General features: G+C 33.2%; 1 protein-coding gene across 3 annotated transcripts in view; it reads left to right on the plus strand.

The window, feature by feature from the left end:
• LOC108905746 (phosphoinositide 3-kinase adapter protein 1) overlaps positions 1-24,704 on the plus strand; it is a 140,464-nt gene that overhangs the window by 61,211 nt on the left and 54,549 nt on the right. For all 3 annotated transcript variants that reach the window (XM_018708753.2, XM_018708752.1, XM_018708755.1), the window contains 2 exons: positions 273-636; positions 4,025-4,248. In XM_018708753.2, the coding sequence (XP_018564269.1) occupies positions 273-636; positions 4,025-4,248 (588 nt within the window). The remainder of the gene's footprint in view (positions 1-272; positions 637-4,024; positions 4,249-24,704) is intronic.

Consider the following 24,704-nt stretch of genomic DNA (forward strand, 5'->3'; position numbering starts at 1 on the left):
AGCCCTCCCGTCACTCCGACCCTGCGCCTAATCGCACCTTTGAATGCGCCACCTAACCCGATCGCATCCTGTCGGAACCTCACTCAACTTCCTCCTTGCGCCCCCTCCACCCGGCCCGGGCACCATCCACCCCCCCACTCCCGGCACCCATCGGGTCCCAGAGACATCTTGACCAAAGAGAGAACCAAAATTAGTATGCGGAGCCGCACCGCACTCAGTCCCACTGCGTACCCGAGCAGCAGAGCCGCTCAGTTGACCCATGTTTTTCGTAGACAACCCCTCGTACTTCTCGATGGGCAACGGGGAGAGCGCCAGCAGCGCCTCCGAGTGCTCCCTCACGAGACAGCTGACGCCGCCGAGAGCCAAGAACGTCTGTCGCGACAAGAAGAGTTACCTGCGTTCGGTCAGCAGCAACTCGGCCGATTCGAATCAGGAGTTGCTGATCATGGGAGAGCCCAGGCTGAGCGACATAGCTCCCGATCTGGCCTTCAAGCATCCCGCGAGCAGGTCCAACTCGCTGAAGAGCAACAGGGCGGACATCGTCGGCGATCTGAGCTACATCCCCTTGGCCACCAGCGAGGAGCAGGCCGATAGTCTCTCCGGAGACGAGGTGTTCATCACGGAAGAGAGCGCAAGGTCAGTAATTTGGGTGTTATCAGATTGTGCGAGATCGTGCTGTGAGTAGTAGAGTGTTGGCGTCGTGTATTCAATTCGACTTTGACCAAGAACAGTAATTAACTATAAAAGTAGTTTTATTTGCCTAGTTTTTTAGTTTATTTTAAAATATCGCGACATATCCACTTCATGCCACAACTATTTAAGAGTACTCCTAATAGCTAAGGTAATTTATGAAAAAGACCCAAAAAACATGAACAAAAAACGTAAAGGGTCCTTTTGTTCATAAAAATTGAAGCTGAGGAATCAAGCTAAATGACCCTGTCATTGATTAAGCCAGAAAAAATTTTCTGAGACCATGGGCAGCTTTGAAAAAAAAATTGTAAAATTTTTGCCTTGCATTACTACACTAATGGAAAAAATTAAGGGGTCAAAAAAAAAATTTAAATTTTCGGCGATTTTTCAAATGCCTGTATCTTTGATAAAAATGGTCGTATTGGAGTAAATAAAAAAGCAATTTGAAGCTTGAAGTTTCTAATTTTCGGATCTTGCAAAAAAAATTTTTTTCAAATAACACGTATCGCGCAATCGTAATGAATATCATGAAGAAAAATTTTTCGAAATTTTTTTCGATCTTATTTTTTGTGTACGGACTTGAAAAAAAAAATTCCAACTTAACCACCTTATGGATTAGATAGGTTGTTCATTTAGCTTCAATTTTTGGTCTCCATACGACCATTTCTCGCTGAGCTATCGGACTTTGAATGAAAATGGATCATTTTCTCTTACCAATTTTACACAAGAATACCTTTTCTTACTGACATTGAAATCTACCACCATTTAGTTTCATGTATAAATTAATAAGTTAAATAAGTTAAGGAAATCATTTTGACAAAATTCGCCACCATGACGAACTTCAATTTGGTTGTACAGGGCGGGTCAAAAACACAAAAATGTTATTTTGCGTAAGAGTAACATTCTTGATAAATGTTTTTGCTTGAAAAATGAATAAGGCACGTTATCAAAAATTTATTTTTTTACAGGGAACAAAGTACAAAAGTAAAATACGTCTAACTCAAATGTAATTTTTAAATAATACGAATATAATTACAACGATTAAGCAAAAAAAGCCAACAAAACAATATAATGAAGATATCAAATTTCAAAAACACTTAAGGAATTTCTAATTTCTTCCTAGAATATTGAACGGGCAGCCTGGGTAATTCTGACTTTTAGCATTTCAATAAATTAAATAAACAATTTGGTTTAAATGGCCCCATAGAAACATATTGGCCATAGTTAAGACAGGGTTTCTTGGGGGCCAGAAAATTAGACCATTTCTACCATCTTGGACCAAATCTATGGTTAAGCCATTCTGTTACCTCAATATATTTTTGGCGAAAACTTAATGGTAAATTTTCGAGTTCATCGTTAAAAAATGTATCAAGCATTTCTAAGTACGATATTCTATTGCAGGTGTTATTGTCAAAATATGGGCCTATAATGCCATGAACAGATATCGCGCATCACACGTTCAACTTTGTAAAACATTGTCTTCTTGTCATTATTCTAAATTCAGGGTTTCCTGGAGCCAGTATCTGACATGCTAGGATGCTACAGTTCCATTAGTAGAAAATGTACATTCATCAGAAAACATAATAAACTTATAAAAATCAACATTTCCATTTAAAATTTTGTCTCCGACCCACAAACAAAAATCTAGTCTTTTCGCTTCATCTTCCTCTTCCAATAGTCGAGAAATAAAGCACTGAGCATCCGAAATTTTTCGATCAAGTCGTATCCGCCCCGAAAAAAACCCTGATGCGATTTTCGGCTCGTTTACGCGAATTTTACAGGAATACTCCCGGAGATGACGTCCATGTCCAGGTTCCGGTGCACTAGGTGTCAAAGGGGTGTTCGCCGACGCCAGATTAGGAATCAGCGACCCGAAAAACCTCCGGGTGTCAAGTCTCGTTGCATTTAAGAGTGAAATTCAGGAGAAGCCTCGGAGATGACGTTCATCATTAATCCTAAGCTCCAGGTCGGCGATGGACCTATTTGAAGGTCATATTCAGGATCAGCCACCTCGAAAACCCCCAGGACTCTGATTTGAGTCCATTCCAGGCATTATTAATCGACTTATGAATTTTGTGACTTTAAAAAATGCATTTTCCGGATGCATTTTGCACTGCACGAATGCAATTTGGCCGAAAAACATAATACAAGGTTGAGATATTTTTTCCACATAATTTTAGAAAGCAAATGCAAAAAAACCCATCTTGGTACGACTTGATCGAAAATTTTCGGAGATTTCGGCTCTTTTTGTGCTTTATTTCCTCGACTACAATGTTTGATTAAAGTGTGGTTTGAACGGAAATATTTTATTTCATTTTTTTTTAATCTTCTGAATACGACTTTTTCCACATCTTCTAACTGTTTAGCACAATTTCTAAGGGATATCTCAGAGGTTTCTCTAACAGACTGCAGAACTAAAACTGTGGCAGCATCGTTATGGTCATATTTCTTCAAATTTAATTTTTGATAACGTGTCTCTTATTAATTTTTCAAGCAAAAACTTTGAGCAAGAATGTCTTTTTTTCGCATCTTTCACTTTTTGGTCCATTTGTCCTCTTGTAAACTCAATCCGCGGACACACTGTAGATTTGAATAACATTTGACTTTTTGACAATTTACACTTTAGCGTTAGTAGTATTATTCTGCACAAATTTACGATCTTCAGAATGAAACATAACCAGAAAAATAGATTCAACTTGTCCGTAACTATGCACATTATGATGCTTTAAACCTCTTCTAATTGCAATTAGTTACTATTTGTTCAAATCGTAGATGACTGCACTCTACTAACTTCGAAATTTATCAGCATTTTTACTTATTTTGCGCCCAGTGTTCAGATCTTCATCCTATACTATCAACTCGAATAATAAAAAATAGGAATATTATCAATGGGCATTGAGTAAGTCGAAAATGTGTATCCTAAACGGTTCTTGATAAAAAATGGTGCCTGTTAATTGTTTATTTTGAGGAGAGGAATCATTCTTTAAGTTTGTCGCAACGTCACTGTTACACCCTTTATACTGAGTGTCCCAAAATTAATGGGCCATTGAGCAACTGCTAGATATTAGTCCAAAAGTTGATATTGAAAGAGATGTTTTGATGTTTTCCTGTAGTAGTCAATCTGAACTAAATGTTGATATTTCTTCGTGATTTTTTTAGTAATAAATATGTACGAGTTACATGTTAAACGTTACGAGATGATTACATTTTAACTGTTCCAGTAAGCTTTTATTTAAAAATATTGTAACTTCATAACACATTGTATCTCTTAATAGACAAGTTTTGGACTAAGGTAAAATTATGTTTAATGTTGAACTTTCTACCAACTTTTTAGGTATTACAACCTTCCGGCTGCCAAACGCAACGGCCACAGGAGGCACTCCATTGGCACTTTCGTAGCTAGAGATAGGACGTACAGCACGGCATCGTCCTCGAGGAGCTTCAAAGAGGACTTCCCTCCGCAGGAGAAAGAGGGCGCCGCAAAAAACATCGATATCGACGATCACTCCCTCAGGCACGCATCCTATCCCAGAAAAAGGTGCACCAGGTGTACCAGGGGTAAGTCAGAATATTTTCTCTAATTATTTGAACTATACTAAAACTTTTAATCAAATTTTAATCACAACTGAATGAAAAAAGTTCATATGAACCTGTAATTGCAAACAAAAAGGGTAATAAAGTCTGCACAGATATATTTTTGTTACTTGCACAAAACGACTTCCTGTAACTTATGTTTTCCTATTACATAAATAATATATTACAGATTTCTTTGCAAAAGGTCGTAGCTGTAGGCATAAGCATAGGACTTTCCTTCTTGGATTTTGTGTTGTTTAAAATATTAGAAGTTTCTATTATTTCGTGTCATTTTATCGGGATTTAGAACATGAAGCTTTAAAAAATAGCTCGTCTGTCACTTATTTCAAACAATTTGTCATTTAATATTCAAAGCCTAGTAGTCAATTCGTGCACTAATATCTCACTTTTTATTGCAAACATATAGAAAATAACAATTTTTTCGAAAATTATCTCTTAATAACAATTTGCAAGTGGTTTTATTTGTAAATAAAAGACTGTTATTTTGAAATATGGTACAAGGGTATTAAAAAAACCCTGATGAATATTTTTTATCTATAAAAATTACACCACTGCTCCACACAACTGATTACTTTATTTTTAGGATCTTGCAGGATAAATAAGACATTTTATTCATTTTCCATGCTAGTTACCGTAGTATACTTTGCGACATAATTACGGTGAAAATTAGAAAAAAAATCTGCATCTGTTATCTTATCAACTTTTATACGGTGCATTGTTTTGTTTTCTAGACTGCTCTGTATGTGAATAAACGCACTAGTAAAATCACAGATTTATCTGACAAATGTGTGGCTGATTAAAACATAAAGAGGTCTTTATTTTCATAATCGTAACTACTTTTATTTAAAAACATCCGGTTGTTGGTAATACAAGTATTAGTCTACTTGAATCACTAATCCAGAGGTTTTAATAATATTTCGAAAAGATTTTTACACACATTTAACAAGATATTGCGCACTGTTAGAACATGCCGATTGAAAATAATGCCACTGATTGGATAATAGAAGACAATGAAATGATTATTCTGTTGATACAAAAGACTGCTTCGACCGTTTCGTTTCACCTTGAAATCAAAATGCCACCCGGTAACTGATTTTCAGACTAAATACGTATAAATATAGTAGTACGAATTCCACAAATTTTTGAGCAAGAGAACTACATCAACACTACCGATCGACATTGAATATACAGTAACAGAAATGTTAAGAAATTCCTGGGACGTCAAAATAATAATCCGGATATATTTGTCCTAAAATCTCCTTATTTTCGAGAAAAAAAAGATACAGCGTGTTCCAATCGAGTGAATCAAACTTTAACTACATGCAAAAAAATTTCTTGATTCAAATGTACAGCATTTGATTTTAAGGTATCGCACTTTTATATTTAAAACTGTCTGCTCATTTGATACAAATACTTTTTTTTCGGTGTACAACACGAACAATTTTTGAAGAAAAAAATCTCAATTACCACTGTGTCTCCGCTACTGTAAATATTCCTCGATAAGATTATTGCCATCGACAATCTAATAAGTTTCATTTAAATCTGAAATTTAGGCCTATATTCATTTGATACTTTTTACTTAAAATAACTTTTTTGCCCTGTTTCAGTCTGACTTATATTTTAGTTTAAATACACTGTCCACAAATTTTACTTAAAAAACAATCAATAAAGTACAACCGCCCCTATTCACACCCCAGCATTCGAGTTTTCCAACACTGTAAAGGAAAATATGTTAAAACAAGTTGCATCACATCTAAGGAAAACCCACAACATTTCTCGCACATTCTGTAGGCTCCAATTTTTATTTGTAGTTTTCATATTATGTTTAAATTACTCATTATTGTAGCGGTTTGTTATTGCAAAAAATTTGCTACAGTTTCGAATTGGTTCATCATAACTTCATACAGCGACTAAAAAAAGGATATACATATATGAATATTTTAATGGAAACAAGAAGTAATACTGCAGTCAATTTGCGTTTTCCGATATTCCCCCTTGCTAATGTATCCAACTCGCACAGAAACTAGGTCAGCTGTGATGAGATGAATTAATTTTTGCAGTCTACGAAGTGGAGATGCACTCAAAACTATTTTACCTAGCTAAAACGTGACCTATCGGCCTAGAGATGCGACTGCGCTTCCTGAACTGAAGGAATATTAAAGTTCTGGAATTAATTAATTACTAGATAGATCCAATTACTACCTACACAAAACGGTAATAGGTATAGTATAATTAACATGGATCTCTTCATTAGCATAGTCTGTACAATAAAAAATTTATAGTCTTGCATCTTTAAATTTAACCGGAAGTGAATTAAATAAAAACCGGAATTGATTTCAAATAATCAATGTCAGGTCACTGTACAGATTTTTGCAGAAGGTGAAAATAATATATTGATTAATGAGGAGAGATTATTGGAGATTTCGCTGGTATATTGTCATTCTGAACAGCACCTCAAACATTTACAGAGGAATCAATTGATTTCCAATTTTTCGCATTTTGGAGATGATAAACAATTTTTATTATACACTCAGCAAAAACTTTCAATTTTTTAAATGATTTTCAAAAGACCGTCACTTCGTGAATAATGGTGGATTGAGGAAAAAGAGAAGCGTTTTGAAGCTCGAGGACTCTAGTTTTGAAATCCTTCAGATGAAAAATATTTTTAAGCATCACTCTCGGTGCAATCAAAACAAATAATGCAAAACAAAAATTTTACAATTTTTTTTCAAAACTGTCAACGTACGATTATGTTCATGAAATAACGATGATCAAAAAAAGCTGACTTCATTCAATAGCCGGTATCTCAACAATAAATAATAATCGTACAGAAAATTAAAAAAACCAAATTGAAGCTGAGGAATCAGGCTAAATGACTGATTAAGAAAGAAAAAAAAATTCTGAGCCCATAGGCAGTTTTGAAAAAAAAAATTTTAAATTTTTGCTTTGCATTATTTCTTTTGATGATTGCATCGAAAATTATGCTCAAAAAAAATTTTTCATCTCAAGATTTCAAAACTGGAATCTTCAGGCCTCAGATAAAAAATTTGCTCTCTTAATTTTTTGATGAGTTTATAAATATATTTACGTTAACTTTAATTTATAGACCAGTGCTTAAGCCTTTAAAAATGGTAAAAAGTGAAAAAAAAATTATAGTAGGATGAAACCCATTGGAAAAGGAAAAGAATATAACAGAAATGAAAAGAAAAATAATTTACGGGCGATCTGAGATCAGGAAGGGGAAGGGGGTGAGTTTTTAAGGATAAAAAACGGTTTATCTTATTTCCGGAAAAACTAGAAGTCTTATGGAAAAAAGTTAAATGGCAAAGTTGTAGGTAATTTTACACCTTCAGAAAGTAGAAATTTCAACGAAGAAAAAGCCCACCGACGTTTTTAAAAAAGCAGATATTTTGACGTGAGAATTTTCGATTGAAAATTAGGGTGCTTTTTCGATATTAAGTAAAAATAAGGTGAAAAAATAAATATTTCAAATCAAAAAAATTACAGCGTATTTGGGACATAAATAGGTAAGTTTTCACCAAATTTCGTGAAAAAAAAATTTTTTCTGTAAAAGATAAAAATAAAAAACCAAAAACTTGGTTATTTGAATTTTTCACATAAATTTTGAGGTTATGTGAAAAAAGTGTAAATACAAAAGTTGTAGATCTTTTTATTACCTACAACTTTGTCATTTAACTTTTTTCCATAAGACTTGTAGTTTTTCTGGAAATCAAGGGAAACCGTTTTTTACCCTTAAAAACTCACCCCCTACCCCTTCCCGACCTCAGATCGCCCGTAAATTATTTTTCCTTTCATTTCTGTTATATTCTCTTTCTTTTCCAATGGGTTTCATCCTACTATAATTTTTTTTGGTTTCAAAAATTATCGACCCTGGTCTATTAACTGAATATTTTGCTACAATTAAGATGTTTATTTATTTAATTATGAAATTACAATGTCCAATAAAAATAAATTATGGGTAGGTACAGTAAATTCTTTGATAAAAATGGAAGATGTTAATTTCACATAAACTTAAAATACAAGTAAATAAACAAAATAGATATCCAAAAAGTGAATAATACTTGTTTTGGAATTAAACATTAACATATAACTACTAACTATAAGCTTAAATAAAAGAACAACAATAAAAACATGAGAAAACAAGAAATCTATATGGACAAACAAAAATATTCACCTATCAATCTCTTCACAATTGTTAAAATATCACATTACATTATTTAGACAAACAATTTAGTTAAAAATATATATACACGTACAATTTTCAACAAAAATAACAATAATGGTTTTTTTATAGTTATCAATTATTATAAAGAAGTATTTGTGCATTAACTAATATACTGACTAAATATCGCGAATTGTTTTTCTGGGCGTATCAAATATATATTTTTTTAACGTTTTTTTCAATAAATGAATACTCGTAATCATTTTAACATCAGTTGATAATGTGTTATAAATCTTCGGAGCTAAATAACTGTAAGATTTTTGACCAATAGTTTTTGACATAAAAGGTACATTGGAGATGTGTTTGTGTCTGGTGTTATAGTCATGAATCGGTAAGTATATTTCAGATTTTGTAAAATGGTATTTGGTATTTACTTTGTAGAAATACAATTGTCTAATATCAAATAGTCCAACATCTGCATACGAACGATCCGATGGATACATGTATCATTTATTAAAAATATTAAATTCGTTGCAACTGAAAAGCATACAGTGCGTTTTTTGAAAATGTAGTGTCAGTAATTTGTGATCAAACCAGTTTTTTACGAGTATTAAGTCAGTTTCCGCCTTGTTTTTAAGTTCTTCCCAAGAATTTGCTTTGTAAAAGATAAGATGGCTGTATCATCGGCAAAGCTTATAATATCCCCATTGCTTGGTAGTGAACACAATCCATTTATACATAGAGAGAAGAGAATAGGACCTAGTTTGTGGCCTTGCGGTACTCCATATTGTATTAGCATAAATTAATATAATAATAAATTGATTTTTTTTTTATTTTGTATAACAAATACTTTTGGAGTTATTTTCAATTTATTAAATTATATTAAATTTTAAAAACTAATTACGCAAAAATATCTAGTTTTCGAATAAAATGGAGCACATAAATTTTTCCCAGAAATTAAATGCACTTATATATTTTCCAAAATATTTAGTGACGTTGAATTTCCGAGGGTTCTTAAAAAACAGTATATTTTACCATTTCATTTAGCATAAACATTTTTAAATGAATACCCCAAATTTCATCAATCTATGTCGAACATTTTAAAAGATATTTAAATTTTTCATCTCACATTTTCACTTGACTTTCGATTTTTTCCGTCGGGGTCGGAGCGTCGCGGTCGGCCGAGCGAACCTTTGCCATCTGTGACCTCCTATCTAAATCTAAGCCATCGCGTCCAATGGTCATGCACTCAACTCAATTTCCGGCCGCTGGCGATTTTTATTAAGTTCAATAAATGTTCAATTGCCCCGCCAATTACATAACCGCATATGCGGTGCGACTTCTTATAAGGAACACGACGCTGAGGCGCTAAACAACTTGAGGATATCCGCATGACAGGGACGGACTGGCCCCCCGACGCACGACAGACGTCTATTAAGCTTAATTTTATGCCAGGGGCCCAGGCTATTTTATTTATTAATGCGGTACTGAGATCATTTGCTCCGATCTAATCGTAACAAAACGTTGTATTTAATAATTCATACTTACGTTTTTCAATTTTAACAATACCTACCTAATGTATATAACGCATCTAATTTTTTTAATTTTTTTATCACATAAACCCTAGAAAAATAGATTTAAAGTTTAAAAATCGTAGAAAACTGACATCAATACTTTTTTACTGGTTTTCCCTTGACGGAAAATGAAATTTGACAAAAAAATATATTGCTCTAATTTGAATTCAGGAAATATTAAGTAAGACTTAACCATCATTTAATAGTTATCTATGTGTAATTAATTACTAATTAAATGTGGAGTCAAGATTGGCGAAAAAGGCCCATTGTACGTTTTGAATCAATACAACGTCGTTTTCAATTATTAAAATGATAAAATCAAACAGATGAAACATCAATAACTTGTCTCCATAGAATATTTACAAACTTGAAGAAATTTCTAAAATTGTTAGTAGAATTCCGTAATAAAAAGCGTCCTTTGCGATTAATTATAGCAAAATAAATAAACAATCAAATTAAATAAAAATCAATTGTGCTGTTGAAAACTTCTAAACTTCGCTTGTAAGTGATGGGAACTGCTGAAAAGATCTCACTAGGTTCGATTCCTATGACCCACCTCATCTTACATAAAGAAGCAAAGAATTGCAAAATATTCTCTTCATTCAACATTTTTATTACCTGTTAGTGTCTTAGTTCTGATTTTTTTTAACCTATTAGGCAGATTTCACTTGTACTGGCCAGCTAAACAAATGTAAACAGTATGATGCTAAGAAAAATAGCAGTAAATTCAGTGACAACATTTGTGAATTGTCCGCAACTAATCGGTCTTCATGTAGACATTACGTATAATTTATATAATTATTATAGTATAAGTTCCAAATATCAAATACCATTCATAAACTAAACAATTCTAACAGCAATCCCCAAAATATCTCTTCATATATGGTTTAATTAACTAATAGACATTCTTTTGTCATGCACCTTCTAAGTACATAAATTCTCCAAGTTTGTATACAAAAATAAGGAGGTGATTTTACTGATAAAACTGAAGGACACTTTTGCTTAATATTCTCTACGAAATTCTCCAATTTTAAAATACCTACCTAGTACACTTGATCTGGAAAACGATCAATGATATGGACTTGAAACAACAACTTGTCTTTATGACAATCTTCAGCAAATATATACAAGGCCATTGAGATAATTCTAAAGCCAACGTTTTGGTTCAGATATGTGGACAATAGATTAATTACCTGGCCCCATGGATATAACAATATGAAGGATTTTTGAAGCACATCAATGGAACACCACTAGATATTAGATTCATGAAGAAAAAAACAAACTACACCTTGGGACATAGCGTTTACAGAACGCCAGCTCATACGCAGAGATATCTGAATGCTGTCACATCACCACCATGTCCAGAAACAAAGTATCGTTAACACATTAGTACATGGAGCGATTTGTTCCTAGAGGAAATTGATATATGGAATACTGAACGAGTCATCAGACCAAAAAGGACAAGGAAAAAGTCAGAACGCATTTGGCTTATATGCAATGATGTACTGAGAAGGTAGGTTACACCTTAAGGAACCACACTGGACACGAGCTCCAATGTCCACATTCCATATATAGCAAAACTGTATATATTGGACAAACAAGAAGTCACCTCAATACAAGGTTAAAGGAGCGCAAGTATCACTTAAAGAAAAATCAGGATACGAACCAGAATTCTAGTCAGATATAGAAGATTTTGGCCAAGATACTACAGGGAGCAATAGAAATTCAGAAGAATAGAGATAAGACTTGGGAATGGAACTACCTGTAACATGGAGACGAATTGGATGGAGTTGGATCCCCAAAAATCAACGACCACACGTACCAGTGACTATAAGCCATACACTGGAACGACATAAACCAGTGCAGACAGCAAATATAAATACCAACTAAAGGTCTTCATATGCTTTTTACAAGTTTCTTCTGAAGAGGAGAGATATATTTCTCGAAAAGTCAAAAAATCGAAAGCAATTACATGTTAACAAGCCCTGAAATTGTTCAACCATTGACAGCTGTCATGGAGCCTTGAAGAAACTGCACATAAAAAGTTATAATAAATTTTTTATCAATTAAACTCTTTAAAGGTTCATTATTATATTCACTTTAAGGTTATGTAACTACGCAAAAGTGCTATAGGAGGTTGTATTATTATTTTTATGAGAAAACCCGTAGATTTTTCACTTAGTGCTGCCGGATACCCAATATCATGCACGAACAAACTATATGTATCAAAACGTACTGTGCCTGATTAGTAAACAAGTCACGAGGGGTTCTCAAAAATCCCGGGGTACGGACCTGCGTCGCATTATCGGTCTTAAGCCTGCTCGTCACGTCTCCGCTGTCGCCATTTCTGTCTCCCACCCCTCCCGATCTTTTATTGTTTTTCTTTATTGTATTATTATTGGCGATCGTCATAAATATTTTTTAGTTGCCGTGCCGGACGACTGTCTGTTTCCATTATGTGACGTTTATTATCGTTCGACAAGTGATTATTACTGGAGCCCCAAGTGATAAATTCGATTTAACTGGCGTCGTTGTGCCGTTTTCAAAAGTAAGTGAGACATAGTCGTAGGATTTTTGATTTCCTGGTAATTAGGGTTTGTGGGTGATGGGCTGAGAACTGATTGCTTGTTTACTGCTTGACAGCTTTTTATATCCCCATAAAACGCGAGGCTGTAGGCCAATGCGCTTGATTTCGAAACATCTAAAGCAATTATTTCAGCAGTCCGAACAGCTTTTCAATGATTTCATACATTCGTGATACTGCATGTGTAAACAAATGTGGCGAAAATTGGAACCGTTTCCCAATTCAAAGGTATTTTTGGACAAAATAACATTTTGTCGATTAAGACTTAAACATGTCGAATCTTGTTAGTGCTGCATTTTTTCACAATGCAGAAATGAAGTGATAAATAATTCAATAAAATCATTGCGAAAGTTATGTGGTTTATTGTGTTTTCATGAAGGACAAAGAGAATAGCAGTTGTTTTGTTGTACAATGGCACATCCACATTTGGATGTAGAAATGTGTGCAAAGAAACAAAGAAATATCACACTCGACTTGATGACAGCAATGTGCTATACATATATTTTTTTAAATCATTACTAACTGAATCACGTACTCATATTTTCGTGGCTTGGTTGAATAAAACCGGATTTTTTTTCTTCACTTTTAAACAAATCACTCTGTATACTTACATTATAGACGTTAGTTTTAATCTTGATCCATTGCACAGTCTAAATTGAATTTCTCTACTACTGACAATGAGCTAAATAGATTTCAATCTATGGATATATAAATTAAATTGGATTTAAGTAAAAAATTTCGGACCAACGCGTAAGAAAAGTCTAAATAAGTAATTTTGTAAGCTATTTTTTCAATGTTATAACATTTTTATATAATAAATAAGTTATACTTGAGCTATTAACTCGCGCTAAAGATATTAATTAAAAGTATTCCTTTTTTAAATTGAAATTCAATTACATTTCGTTCTTCTAAGCTACTGTAAAAATTTTGATTGATTTCGAAAGTTCAAATTCAAAGTTCTATCAATGAGCCATCTTCGTATCAATCCTCCCAAAAAAATTAATTGGATATTGAAACTGCCTTTTTTCGCCGATATTCACTTGAAGTTAGGCACCTTCTTTGGAGGCGGCGACTCACTGCCCAGACTTACATCAGTGGCACCACCGATCGCGGTCTACATTTCCATGCAGCGGACACTTCCTCGAGTAGGAAAGAGGAAGCAATTTTTTCTATCAGCTTGTCGTCTAACGCCTGCCGGTCGCCTCGTTACACCCAGACGTGACAATAATGCTCGCAGCAGGGAAACGAACAGCTATCAAACGGACAGGTAGCTCGTCTAACGTGAATACTAAGTGCATCGGCGTGCACCATTATGGCCGCTGCCAGTTTCCGCCGTTTCCTTTCCAGGAAGCGAGATGACGCGTGACGAGGATGTCACGCGTCCAACATGGAGGAGGGCCCGAGGAGTAGCATTGTGTCTTCTTTGTAATCGCTTTTTTATCGTCAATTCGGACGAAAAGTTTTTTCTTGACGCATTATACAATTTTTCAGATTTTACTGAAGTCTTCTGTTTGTCCTGATTTGTATCCTATAGATTATTTCGTCTTCTTACCAAAAAATTCGCAAACAAGGATACATTACCCACTGAAAACGTACGAGTACAACGTAAGCATCAATTTTAAAGAAAATTACATTTTCTTTTGGAACGGAAAAGGTCAGATATGTTAGGTTACCTTTGATTTTTAGTGGCACCCTTTTCGAGAATGATTTTAATATATCAGGATGGCCATTTTGGTGATGTATGAATTGAGGTCTCGGAAACTATAAGAAGTAGAGGAAAGGTTAAATGGGACATTAAGTTAGGTCGAAAATTTTCCTCACTTAGCCGTTTTTCTATCAGTTACATACATTCCAGAATCCCTACATGCGAATCACCAAATCGGCCTGCTGTTATACAAGCTAACTAAGTAAAAGCAATTAAACAGCTCTTCAACGAACCTTCCGATCTACAAGGCCATCACGTGAAAATGTTATATTCGACCACAACTTCATCTTCGAAGATTCCGGAAAAGTAAAAAATTACAACCGAGCACCACATTCCAGAGACATTTATTTATTTATTTATTTATTTACAAATAAGGGAATCCAACAGAATTTCTATAGAAATTCCAATTATAGGATACCACCTAAGATTACATTAACCATATAACTATGTGCATTGCATACAAACAGAAAAAGAGAAGAAACATACTCGTATGTACTTATGTGTAAAAAAGAAAAAATGTTCATATGTGATAAAGAAACTAATATCTAAGGAAAAAAGATATAATCTAAAAAACATAAAAAAGACAATAAATTTTTAACAAAAAACATCAATAGCACAGCGCCTGACTTGATTAAATGATTTATCAAACAAATCTATGTGACTGAAATACTCGTTGTAGTTTTTCTGGATTAAAGTAATAGGTGAATTACAACTATAATTATTAGGATTTACATTTAAATAAAATAAGTTTGTTGATCTTGTTGTACGAAGCTTTATGTTAAAATTGAGCCTACTTAAAATATAATTACAGTCAATATTACCATTTAGGAGTTTGTATAAAAATAAAACGTACGATATTAATCTACGAGAGGATAATTTTAATATTCTATAGTATTTTAAGTTGATTTCATAAGGTCTATAATGCAGATGCCTATTAAACCTGTAGTTTAACATGTTAATAAATTTTATCTGAACTTTTATCTATCCGTTCTATATATTTAACATAATTTGGGTTCCACACAATACCAGCAAATTCAAGGTGACTACGAACGAGAGAATTATACAAAGATATAACGGATGCCGGTTTAGTAAACGATTTAGTATTTCTAGCAATAAAGCCCAAGTTCCTATATGCTTTTCTAGTGATATTTTCAATGTGTGTATCAAATACAAGTTTTGAATCCAGCATAACACCTAAATCCTTGACAGATTTGGCTTTGGTAAGTAACGTATTGTTAATATGATAAGGAAACAGATAATTTATTGTTAGTCTAGAAAATGTTATGTAATGGCACTTATCAATATTAAGGTACAATTTGTTGAGTTTACAATAGTTCTGAAATCTACACAAATCGGATTGAAAATTGATACAGTCATTTATATCATTAATTGTTTTATAGACTTTCAAATCATCTGCATATAGAGAATAATTAGAATACATGAAACATTGATCAATATCATATATGAAAAGCGAGAAAAGCAGCGGTCCTAGGTGTGACCCTTGGGGTACTCCTGAGGTTATATTTATGTAAGATGATGTAACATTGTTAATTTTAACACACTGTGACCTGTTTTGAACGTAAGATGTTACCCATCGGAGCAGGTTGCCATGTACACCGATGTTTTCCAATTTTACCAAGAGTGTGTTATGATGAATTTTATCAAAGGCTTTGGAAAAATCAGTGTACACTGCGTCAACCTGCTTCCTATTACTCATACTATCAATAGTCGATTGCACAAATGAAATTAAGTTTGTCGCAACTGAACGACCTTGGAAAAAACCATGCTGATGCTCACTAATAAGATGTTTTGTTTTAAAGAATATTTCACTTGTTACTATGGCTTCAAAAATTTTACCCGGTACCGAAAGCATGGATATTGGACGATAGTTTAACACACTGTTTTTATTACCTCCCTTTAAAATAGGAACAACTTGAGCACGTTTCCAAGCACAGGGAAAGATGCCCTCCGATAATGATTTGTTGAAAATAATTAACAAGGGATAATAAATAGAATCTACACAAGATTTTATGAATATAGGAGGTAAGCCATCCGGACCAGCCCCTTTGTTTATATTCAATTCATTTATTTGCTTCTTTACCTCCACATCAGTTATAGTATTAATGACCACTGCGTTTACCGAAGTAACGGGACGAACGTTGGATGATGATGTAGAGGGCTCAAAGACGGAACCAAAATACTGAGAAAACGCATTGGCAATGTCTATATCTGTCGAATATACTTTGTCATTTAAATGTATAAATTTAGGAACAGTTTTACAACGACGCCTGTTGGATACAAAGGACCAGAAATTTTTAACGTTACAGACGACATCAGATTCTATTCTATTAACATAATTTTTGAAGTCAGTTTTAATAGATAATTTTACTTGCTTACGAACGCTAGAAAACTCTTGATAATCGATTATGTTTTTATATTTAATCCAGCGTTTATGTAGCTTAGATTTTTCCTTTAACAAATTCTTAGTTTGGACCGAATACCATACAGGGAATTTATAGTTTATATTTTTCTTACTAATAAATTTCGAAATTATACCATTTATTATATTATAGAAAACCATTGTGGATTGTTCAGCATTCAGTTTAAAAAATTCATTATCCCAATTAACTTTTTCTATTTCACTGTTAATGAGCTCATAATTAGCTTTAAAGAAGTTTAACTTACAAAAAGACTTTTTAAATCCTAGATTTGAATTATGAACATCCACAGAAAAATAAATTTCAATGCATTTATGATAAACGTCTTCAGGTACAAAAGGTAAATCTGAGGCCACTACTGTAACGTCATTTATTGAACTGAAAACGAGATCAAGAAGGTTACCTCTTATGTTATGAATGCCATTATATTGATAAAAATTTAGAAAATTAAAAGAATCGACAAGGCACTCTCCAAAGCCGTTAGTTGTGTTTAAAGCAGTGTAAGATTTGTTTACATTATCGTAATTCCAAACAATATCCGCAATATTATAATCACCTACAACTAAAAAATAGTCATCTTTAAAATTCTGCACTATTTCAGTAACTTTTAATAAGTGAGCCCTCAAATTTTCAACACTCGCGTGAGGTGGAACGTATACACAACACATGTGAAGACTTTTTGTTTTGCTTAGCGTAATGCTCACCCACAGATCTTCGCACACCCCGTTACAGGACCAAGTAGATCTTTCCATTGCTTCATACTGGCTGGCAACTGCAATGAGTACCCCACCTCCATCCAACTTACCACTCGAAAGCCTGTCACGATCTTTACGAAAAACATTATATTTATTATCAAAAAGTTCAAAAGAATTTATATTATCATTTAACCAAGTTTCAGTCACACAAATCACGTCTGTTGTCCTTGGAATGGTTGACAGCAAGAAATTTTCTGTTTTTGTACGAAGCCCTCGTACATTTTGATATGCAACAGAAAAATCGAATTTGGAAAAATTGGGTAGATTTCTTATTATTTAAAAAATTATAGATAGAGAGAAACAATCACAGGCCATTAAATATTTTACGCAGCGTGTCTTCGTTTGAGATTTCAATATTTTTTTCAGTTTTAGGATGTTTGACAAAAATTTTGCAGTCTCTAGTCCAACAGTGTGCCTTTTTAGTCTTACAGATGTCACGTGTAGTCTTATATAGTAATTGATTTTTTGGGGTAAGATGATCATTGATAAAAATTTTATTCTTGCATTCATTAAAACCTATTTCTTCTGCTGTAATACCTCTGCGACTTCGAATAGAACCAAGAATGGCATCCTTCACTGATCGACTGTATAGTTTCACTATAATGGACTTTGGATGTTTGTTATTCGAATTTCTATGCGGCACCCGATGACAAGTATCAATTGTATGGGAAGCATTAATGCCAAGGGTACCAAACAATTGTTTGATAATTTCTAAAATATTTTCTTGCCGAATTTCTGGAACACCATTTATTTCTAAGTTATTCATTCTAAGTTGTTGTTGGAGATGATCGACTTGAGCATTTAATTCTGTTAACTCACTACTGTTTGATTGAATGTCTTTTTGCATCGAAGGGATCGCAACGATTTTTTCTTCAAATTCGATGATCTTCTTAGCAAAGTCATCTATTTTGCCTCCATAGAATTCTAATGAAGCGACAATATCTCTTTGTTTATCTTTTACTTCTGAAATATCAGACTGAATGTTATTTAGCTTTTCCAAAAGAAGATTCATACTAGTGTCTACGCCAGATGGCTTCTTTTCACAAGTGTCACATGTCCAAGAAATGCCAGGTAAATCACTTATATCCGGTATTGCTGTGTGCAAGCATCCGGAATGATAAAGCTTTTTGCACTGTGTACATTGTACGGAAGAAGTTTGCCGTGTTATGTTTTTCGCGCACCGTGTACATGTATCATAGCCCATTGTAAACAATAATAAGAAATGTACCAAAAACTCAAACGGCAAAAAGGAAGCTTATCAGCCGTGCAGGGTAAAAAATTCCAAACTGAGTTGCTTCGGCGAAGTACACTGCTAATATTATTCCTAATTATGCACTCAAAATATCATTATAGTTTATGCCCAAATTTGCTGATGATTTAGCAGTCTATAGGAATGCTAATTTTTAAAATAAAACACTTGAAAAAACTTATAGTCGCTGGCTATTTCACAAAAACTAGCACAATACACACAGACAAGTTAACTGCTCGACGGCACGAAGACTACTATAGACATAGATACCAATTCGGTTTTTTCTTATGCAACACCATGACAGTGACGAAATTAATGTGGTGTTATTTTATGCATATCAGAAGATTTTAATATAGATTCACAAAGAGACTATTTTAGTAACATACATACTTGACAGGCTCTATTATGTACTTTCTAAAATAGGCAGAATTGGATTTTCTAATAATGGGACAAAAGTTATTTGAGCACGTTGAATTTTGAGGACAGCATTCGGATCAGGAAGACAGCAAAATCTAGGGATGATTTCATATTGCTTGATCGTTTTTATCCAAAAATGCTTCCTAAGCGAGGTAGGGCTCCTTGAAGATGGCCCTTTGACATTGTTGTTTTTTCAAACTTAGGTTATGTGTTTACTCTTATACGGACAACCTTTTGACGTAAAACTGATCTTTTAATTGCAACCATATGCGTCACATTTGGGAGGGTCAATTGATATTTTAATTACATTTTTTTTCCTCGACTTTTTAGTATCTCTAATATCAAAATCGAAAACTTCATATTAAAGAGAGCTTTTTTTATAGTATTTTGCTTTATGTTTTCTAAAGTACTAAATGATAGCAAAGAAGAAAGAAGAATTTTGTAATTATCGTGCAAAAAGAAACACAAACATTTCAAATAGATAATTTATATCAAATCCATATGAAATCGTATCTTTTATGTGCTGATAATATGAAAACAATTAATTGCTTAAATGATTTTATTGAACTGCAAAACTCTAAACATTCTAAATAATATGGTGTGCCAACAGATTACAGTTAAATGTAATGCTGACCTATTGAATTAGTTACTCGTTGGATCATTTTGTTCTAGTTAGGTCATAAGTCTTTCTTTACCTTGAAATAATTGTTGATAGTAAGACATTTTTTGCGGAACATATTCATAATATTATTACACAGGGATTAAAAAAATCAAGTTTCATCGAAAAAAGTACTCATTTTTTGCCGTCATTTACCGGAGATCCAATTCGGTTTAATCTGTAAGTATTTCTGTTAATTGAGTTAAATTCTCGATTTTTGAGTATGAATTCGTATTGCTGGCTATTCCAACAAACCGTCAACATCAAATATAAAGACTTCTTCAAAACTGAAGTAAGCTATTACGTTTAAACTCTTCTCTTTGTTGAAAACAGTTTCATGAGAAAAACGTTCCTAATATTTTAGGAAAAGTTTTATACAGGGTGATTCACAAATGGTGACCAAAAATGGAACCTCGTATTCTTTGGTGGATTGTATTGTATTTTTAAAACCGAGAGAGTTGCACGAAACTAAATTTGTACAGGGCATAGCTAATACGATGCGAAATATCGCCTTAATGTTAAAAAGGTTGTCACCGCCGTTCTTGGTGGTGAAAATTCGAAATATTTGGAATTATTCAAATTTAGTGGCTGAAAACACACATAGCTATTGTATTTTTGAAACCGAGAGAGTTGCACGAAACTAAATTTGTACAGGACATAGCTAGTCTTTCCTATAAAGTTTTTTTCTAGGACGCTGCGTTAAAAAGATACAGGGTGTTAAAATATCAAAAAATATTTTTAACTTTTTTAAATAATTTAAAAACTAGTAAGTGAAATAATTTGATATTGGACACATGTATTTATGTAAACATTGTCCATAATCTGCTTTACGGTAACAATTAACACCGGGCCTCAACCCACTGGATTTCTTTTTGTGAGGTGCTGTTAAACGGCTGGTATACAGTGAAGAAATTAATACACTTGAGCAGTTAGAAGAAAGAATAAATAATGCTTTTCATAAATTTCGAACAAATTACATTTTCGATACTAAAAAGCTGTCGCGCCTGTGTTCAAATAAAATCATTAAAACGATGACTAATGTTATTAATTTCTTTATTCGAATAAATAATCGAAAATGATTAGTGCTTGTCATGTCATTTCAGTTGGTTTTTTAAGTTTTACTCGAAAATCAGTCTTTTTTCGGAAAACATAAGATAATAGTAATTTGTAGAAAATTGAAAGACGTATCCGAAAATCATAGTTGTTACCGTAAAGCAGTGGCGTACTATTTTATTTAAACAAATATGCCACCGACACCCTGTATCTCCGCCACTGGAGCATGTAAATTGTAGGAAAGCCCCCAGATTTTGGACAATGTGCCCAATTTCAAATTATTTCACTTACTAGTTTTTAAATTATTTTAAAAAATTTAAAATATTTTTTGAAGTTTAACACCCTGTATCTTTTTAACGAAGCGTCCTAGATAAAAACTTTATAGGAAAGACTCCCCTTAAAATTCACCAAAGACTATGAGGTTTTATTTTTGGTCACCATTTGTGAATCACCCTGTATATCATACCCCCAATTTTCCGAGTTCTATCTGCTCTAGAAGTTTGTTGGTGCATTTGTGTTACACCAAGTATCCTATAAAGAAGATGTATATGAATAAGCTTTTGACTTTTTAGCAAGATTTGTATCTTCCTTCTACTACCTTCCATTACTGGAGAATCAATTTGGTTCAGCCTGTAGTTATTACTATTGACTGAGTTGAATTCGAGCTTTTTTCTTGTGAATCCGTGCTGTTGGAAATTCCAACAAACCATTAACGTCAAGTACAGTGACCTCTTCAAAAACAAATTAACTTATCTAAACGCAGGGGCAAAACCAGAGACGGGGCCATTGTAGTAGGGTTTCAAGTGGCGAAGCTCAAGAATATTCCCGAAAACAGCCCCTCCGCGTTTATTGCCGGGGCTGTGTTTTTGTTTTCTGGAATGCCACGGCCTCGAGTGTCCCCGTGACGTTCCATCTGTCGGTGGCGGCCAGGTCAACGTCAGACCTGAGCCCCTCACATCTGGAGAACATCTTATTGGGACCCTGCGCTACTGAGAATCATTATCGGGGATTTTAATGATGAATCTACGGCAGTTCAACGTTATACGAGCTATACGGTTCGGACAATCTCTCGGTTTGGATTTTTATTACTGATTGGGAATGGTGCACTTAACAGTGAGATGGTTCCCGGCACAAGGAGTGGGATAAAAATAAACTTGGGGCGAAAAGTGGTCGTTTAAATTTTCGCATTACTGGTAGTTGTTCATGAAATGCGTTAGAGACTTCTATACATTTTAAGTGGGATCTAAATCCTTACTTTAAGGGTCGGTTTATCAAATGCAATTTGAAAACGATTTGGCTAAGTCGAGAGTACCCTTAGAGAAATGGTTTAAAATAAAAATATTATTTAAGGAGGTATATCGGGTTTACTCAAATGCACAGATGTACTTGAAATATATATAGCGTATTAGCCAGTGCTCCCTCTGTGCGTCGTATTTTTTTGAATTTTTTTTTGAATCTAGATTTTGAGATATTGTTGTTAAAAGTTGTTCATTTCAACATAGGTTTATATGGCGAAGATGGACGGTGCGGCTCTATTTTTGCCCATAACTGAGAAAAAAAATGTAGAAATTGTGAAACAAAACTTTTCCATAGATAGTACACAGTATTATCTTATTTTTGATGTAAAACTAATGTAAGTTTTGAACATAGTACAGCTGTATTAATTAGAAACAGAAACCAATAATTGCACTTCTGTCTGACTTGAAGATTAATGTGGCAACGTCGCAATCAGCTGACAGCAAGGAGGGAATACATTTGAAAGACTTGATAAAAACGAAATTGATTTCAAACATATACATTTTTCCTAAATCCCATGTACATTGTTATCAACAATAAATTATCCACAACAGATGATTTTTTGTAATGTTTTTAAAAATCTAGATTAATTAAAAAAGACTAGAAAGCTGTGATATTTGAAATAAAAAATACAGTTGATAAATCCTTTTAATATATTTAATGGTTTATAAAAACATCATAATCATTGAATTTAATGAGTTCAAAAAAGTGATAAAAGTTGGAGATTTTGATAATTTTTTTCTGGGAAATGGTTGAGTTTAGGACCCATGTCATATACGGTTTTTTGTTTATTTTAATGTATTCTATCGTCTTCTCTGTTAAAATTAAGGCAGTCAAACTGCTAACACCCTGTATATATTTTCAAACATTTTATAAAAAAAAGCATAAAATACTTCGTACAGAACGGATCAGACGACATGCACTGAGGGAAAGATTTAATTGGTAGAAAATTTATTAGAGCTAATTGAATCATTTATTTGTATTAGGAGACTTAAATACTTCTTTGTGGTTAACAAGGCATTTACATATTTGAATGAAAATACTAAATATTTAGTTATAAAAAATTAAAGTTTTCACTTATTATGCGAGAAACTCCATCAGTACTAAATGCACATGATAATAATAAATTTAAATAATGTTTTGTTTTAGTTATATTATCTGGAATATTGGTTAAATGACAAGTAAAGTATTTCTATAGATTTGTCTAAATACAAATTAAAATTCAAATAGCACAGTTATGTTATCATATGCACTTCTTTCTGACGGAGTTTTTCACATAACACATAATAATAAAACATTTATTTTTTTATATTATCACCATTTTACAAAAGCAAGTCAATATTAAGTAATTATAAAATCACTGTCGACAATGACTTAAAATTAAATTCAGTTATTAAAATTAAGACTCAGTCAATTGTGAAGTTAAATTATGAGCATAATTTCAGTGAAGCTTTCCAAGCCTCATTCTGATAATAAACGATCTATTTCTTCCATATAATGCAAAACACCTCACATATACATGCACAGTAATGGCTGATCCTTTTCTACTCTGCATTTACCTTAATACCTTTAAAGTAGAAATAAAGAAGAGAAGCAGAAATGTGTTTTGCAAATAGAATATTTATTTGCTTAATACCAACTGACTTGCTACAATGATACGAAGAAACATTTTTAGAACCGCTAACTTCATCGATAGCTTGCAAGTGTTCATACAAATCGTTGTACATAAAGATGTACAGTTTTCAACAGCTGCTGCATACGTTACTATGTCCATTAATTCATTGTTACTGCATTCATGGATTATTTTGGTATATTTATTCGCACTTATTATTAACTACGAAAATTTTACAATATTGCTGTACTTACCCCAAAAATGCAAAACTGCCAACACATTGTACCCTCTTTTCTGTAGGGGCTGGTTCTGCATTCCAGTGGTTTGGCTCACACATGCGTTTTTTCTTGCAACTCGTGGCCACCTGTAACAGAATAAATTTCCATTTGAAACTCTTTCATTGTATCGTTTATAAAATGGTAATTCTGAAATATTTCCAATTCAAACTTTTTGTAGTAAGCCATGAAAAATATAGGGTTCTACATGTCAGAGATGGATTATAAAATCAATACGGGACTGTTATGAGCAATGTGTTTGGTGCTGATACGAGCAAAAATCCATTTGGCTTAATTGACTTTCTATTAAATCGTTTTAGTAGGAAATAATGATCCAGTTATATCTATATTGAAAACTATGTATGTAGTTTTATAACAAAAGTGTTAACTATGTTTGTATTATTATTAAAACTGTTTTCCAAATAAGGATATATTTTAATAAATGTGTAAGTAAAATATAAACTTGCACTATACAAACATAAATAGTATTGCTGCTTCATGAGTATTATAGGAATACCTAGTCTAACTACAAGTAGTAAAATTTGCTCGTTTCCTATGGCGGAGACTCTTTGACAGAGGAGTACATTTATAATTTCTAATAAATCCAAATTTAATGCGAAA

The sequence above is a fragment of the Anoplophora glabripennis genome, unplaced genomic scaffold (genome assembly GCF_000390285.2).
Source record: "Anoplophora glabripennis isolate ALB-LARVAE unplaced genomic scaffold, Agla_2.0 scaffold31, whole genome shotgun sequence".
Taxonomy (NCBI): domain Eukaryota; kingdom Metazoa; phylum Arthropoda; class Insecta; order Coleoptera; family Cerambycidae; genus Anoplophora; species Anoplophora glabripennis.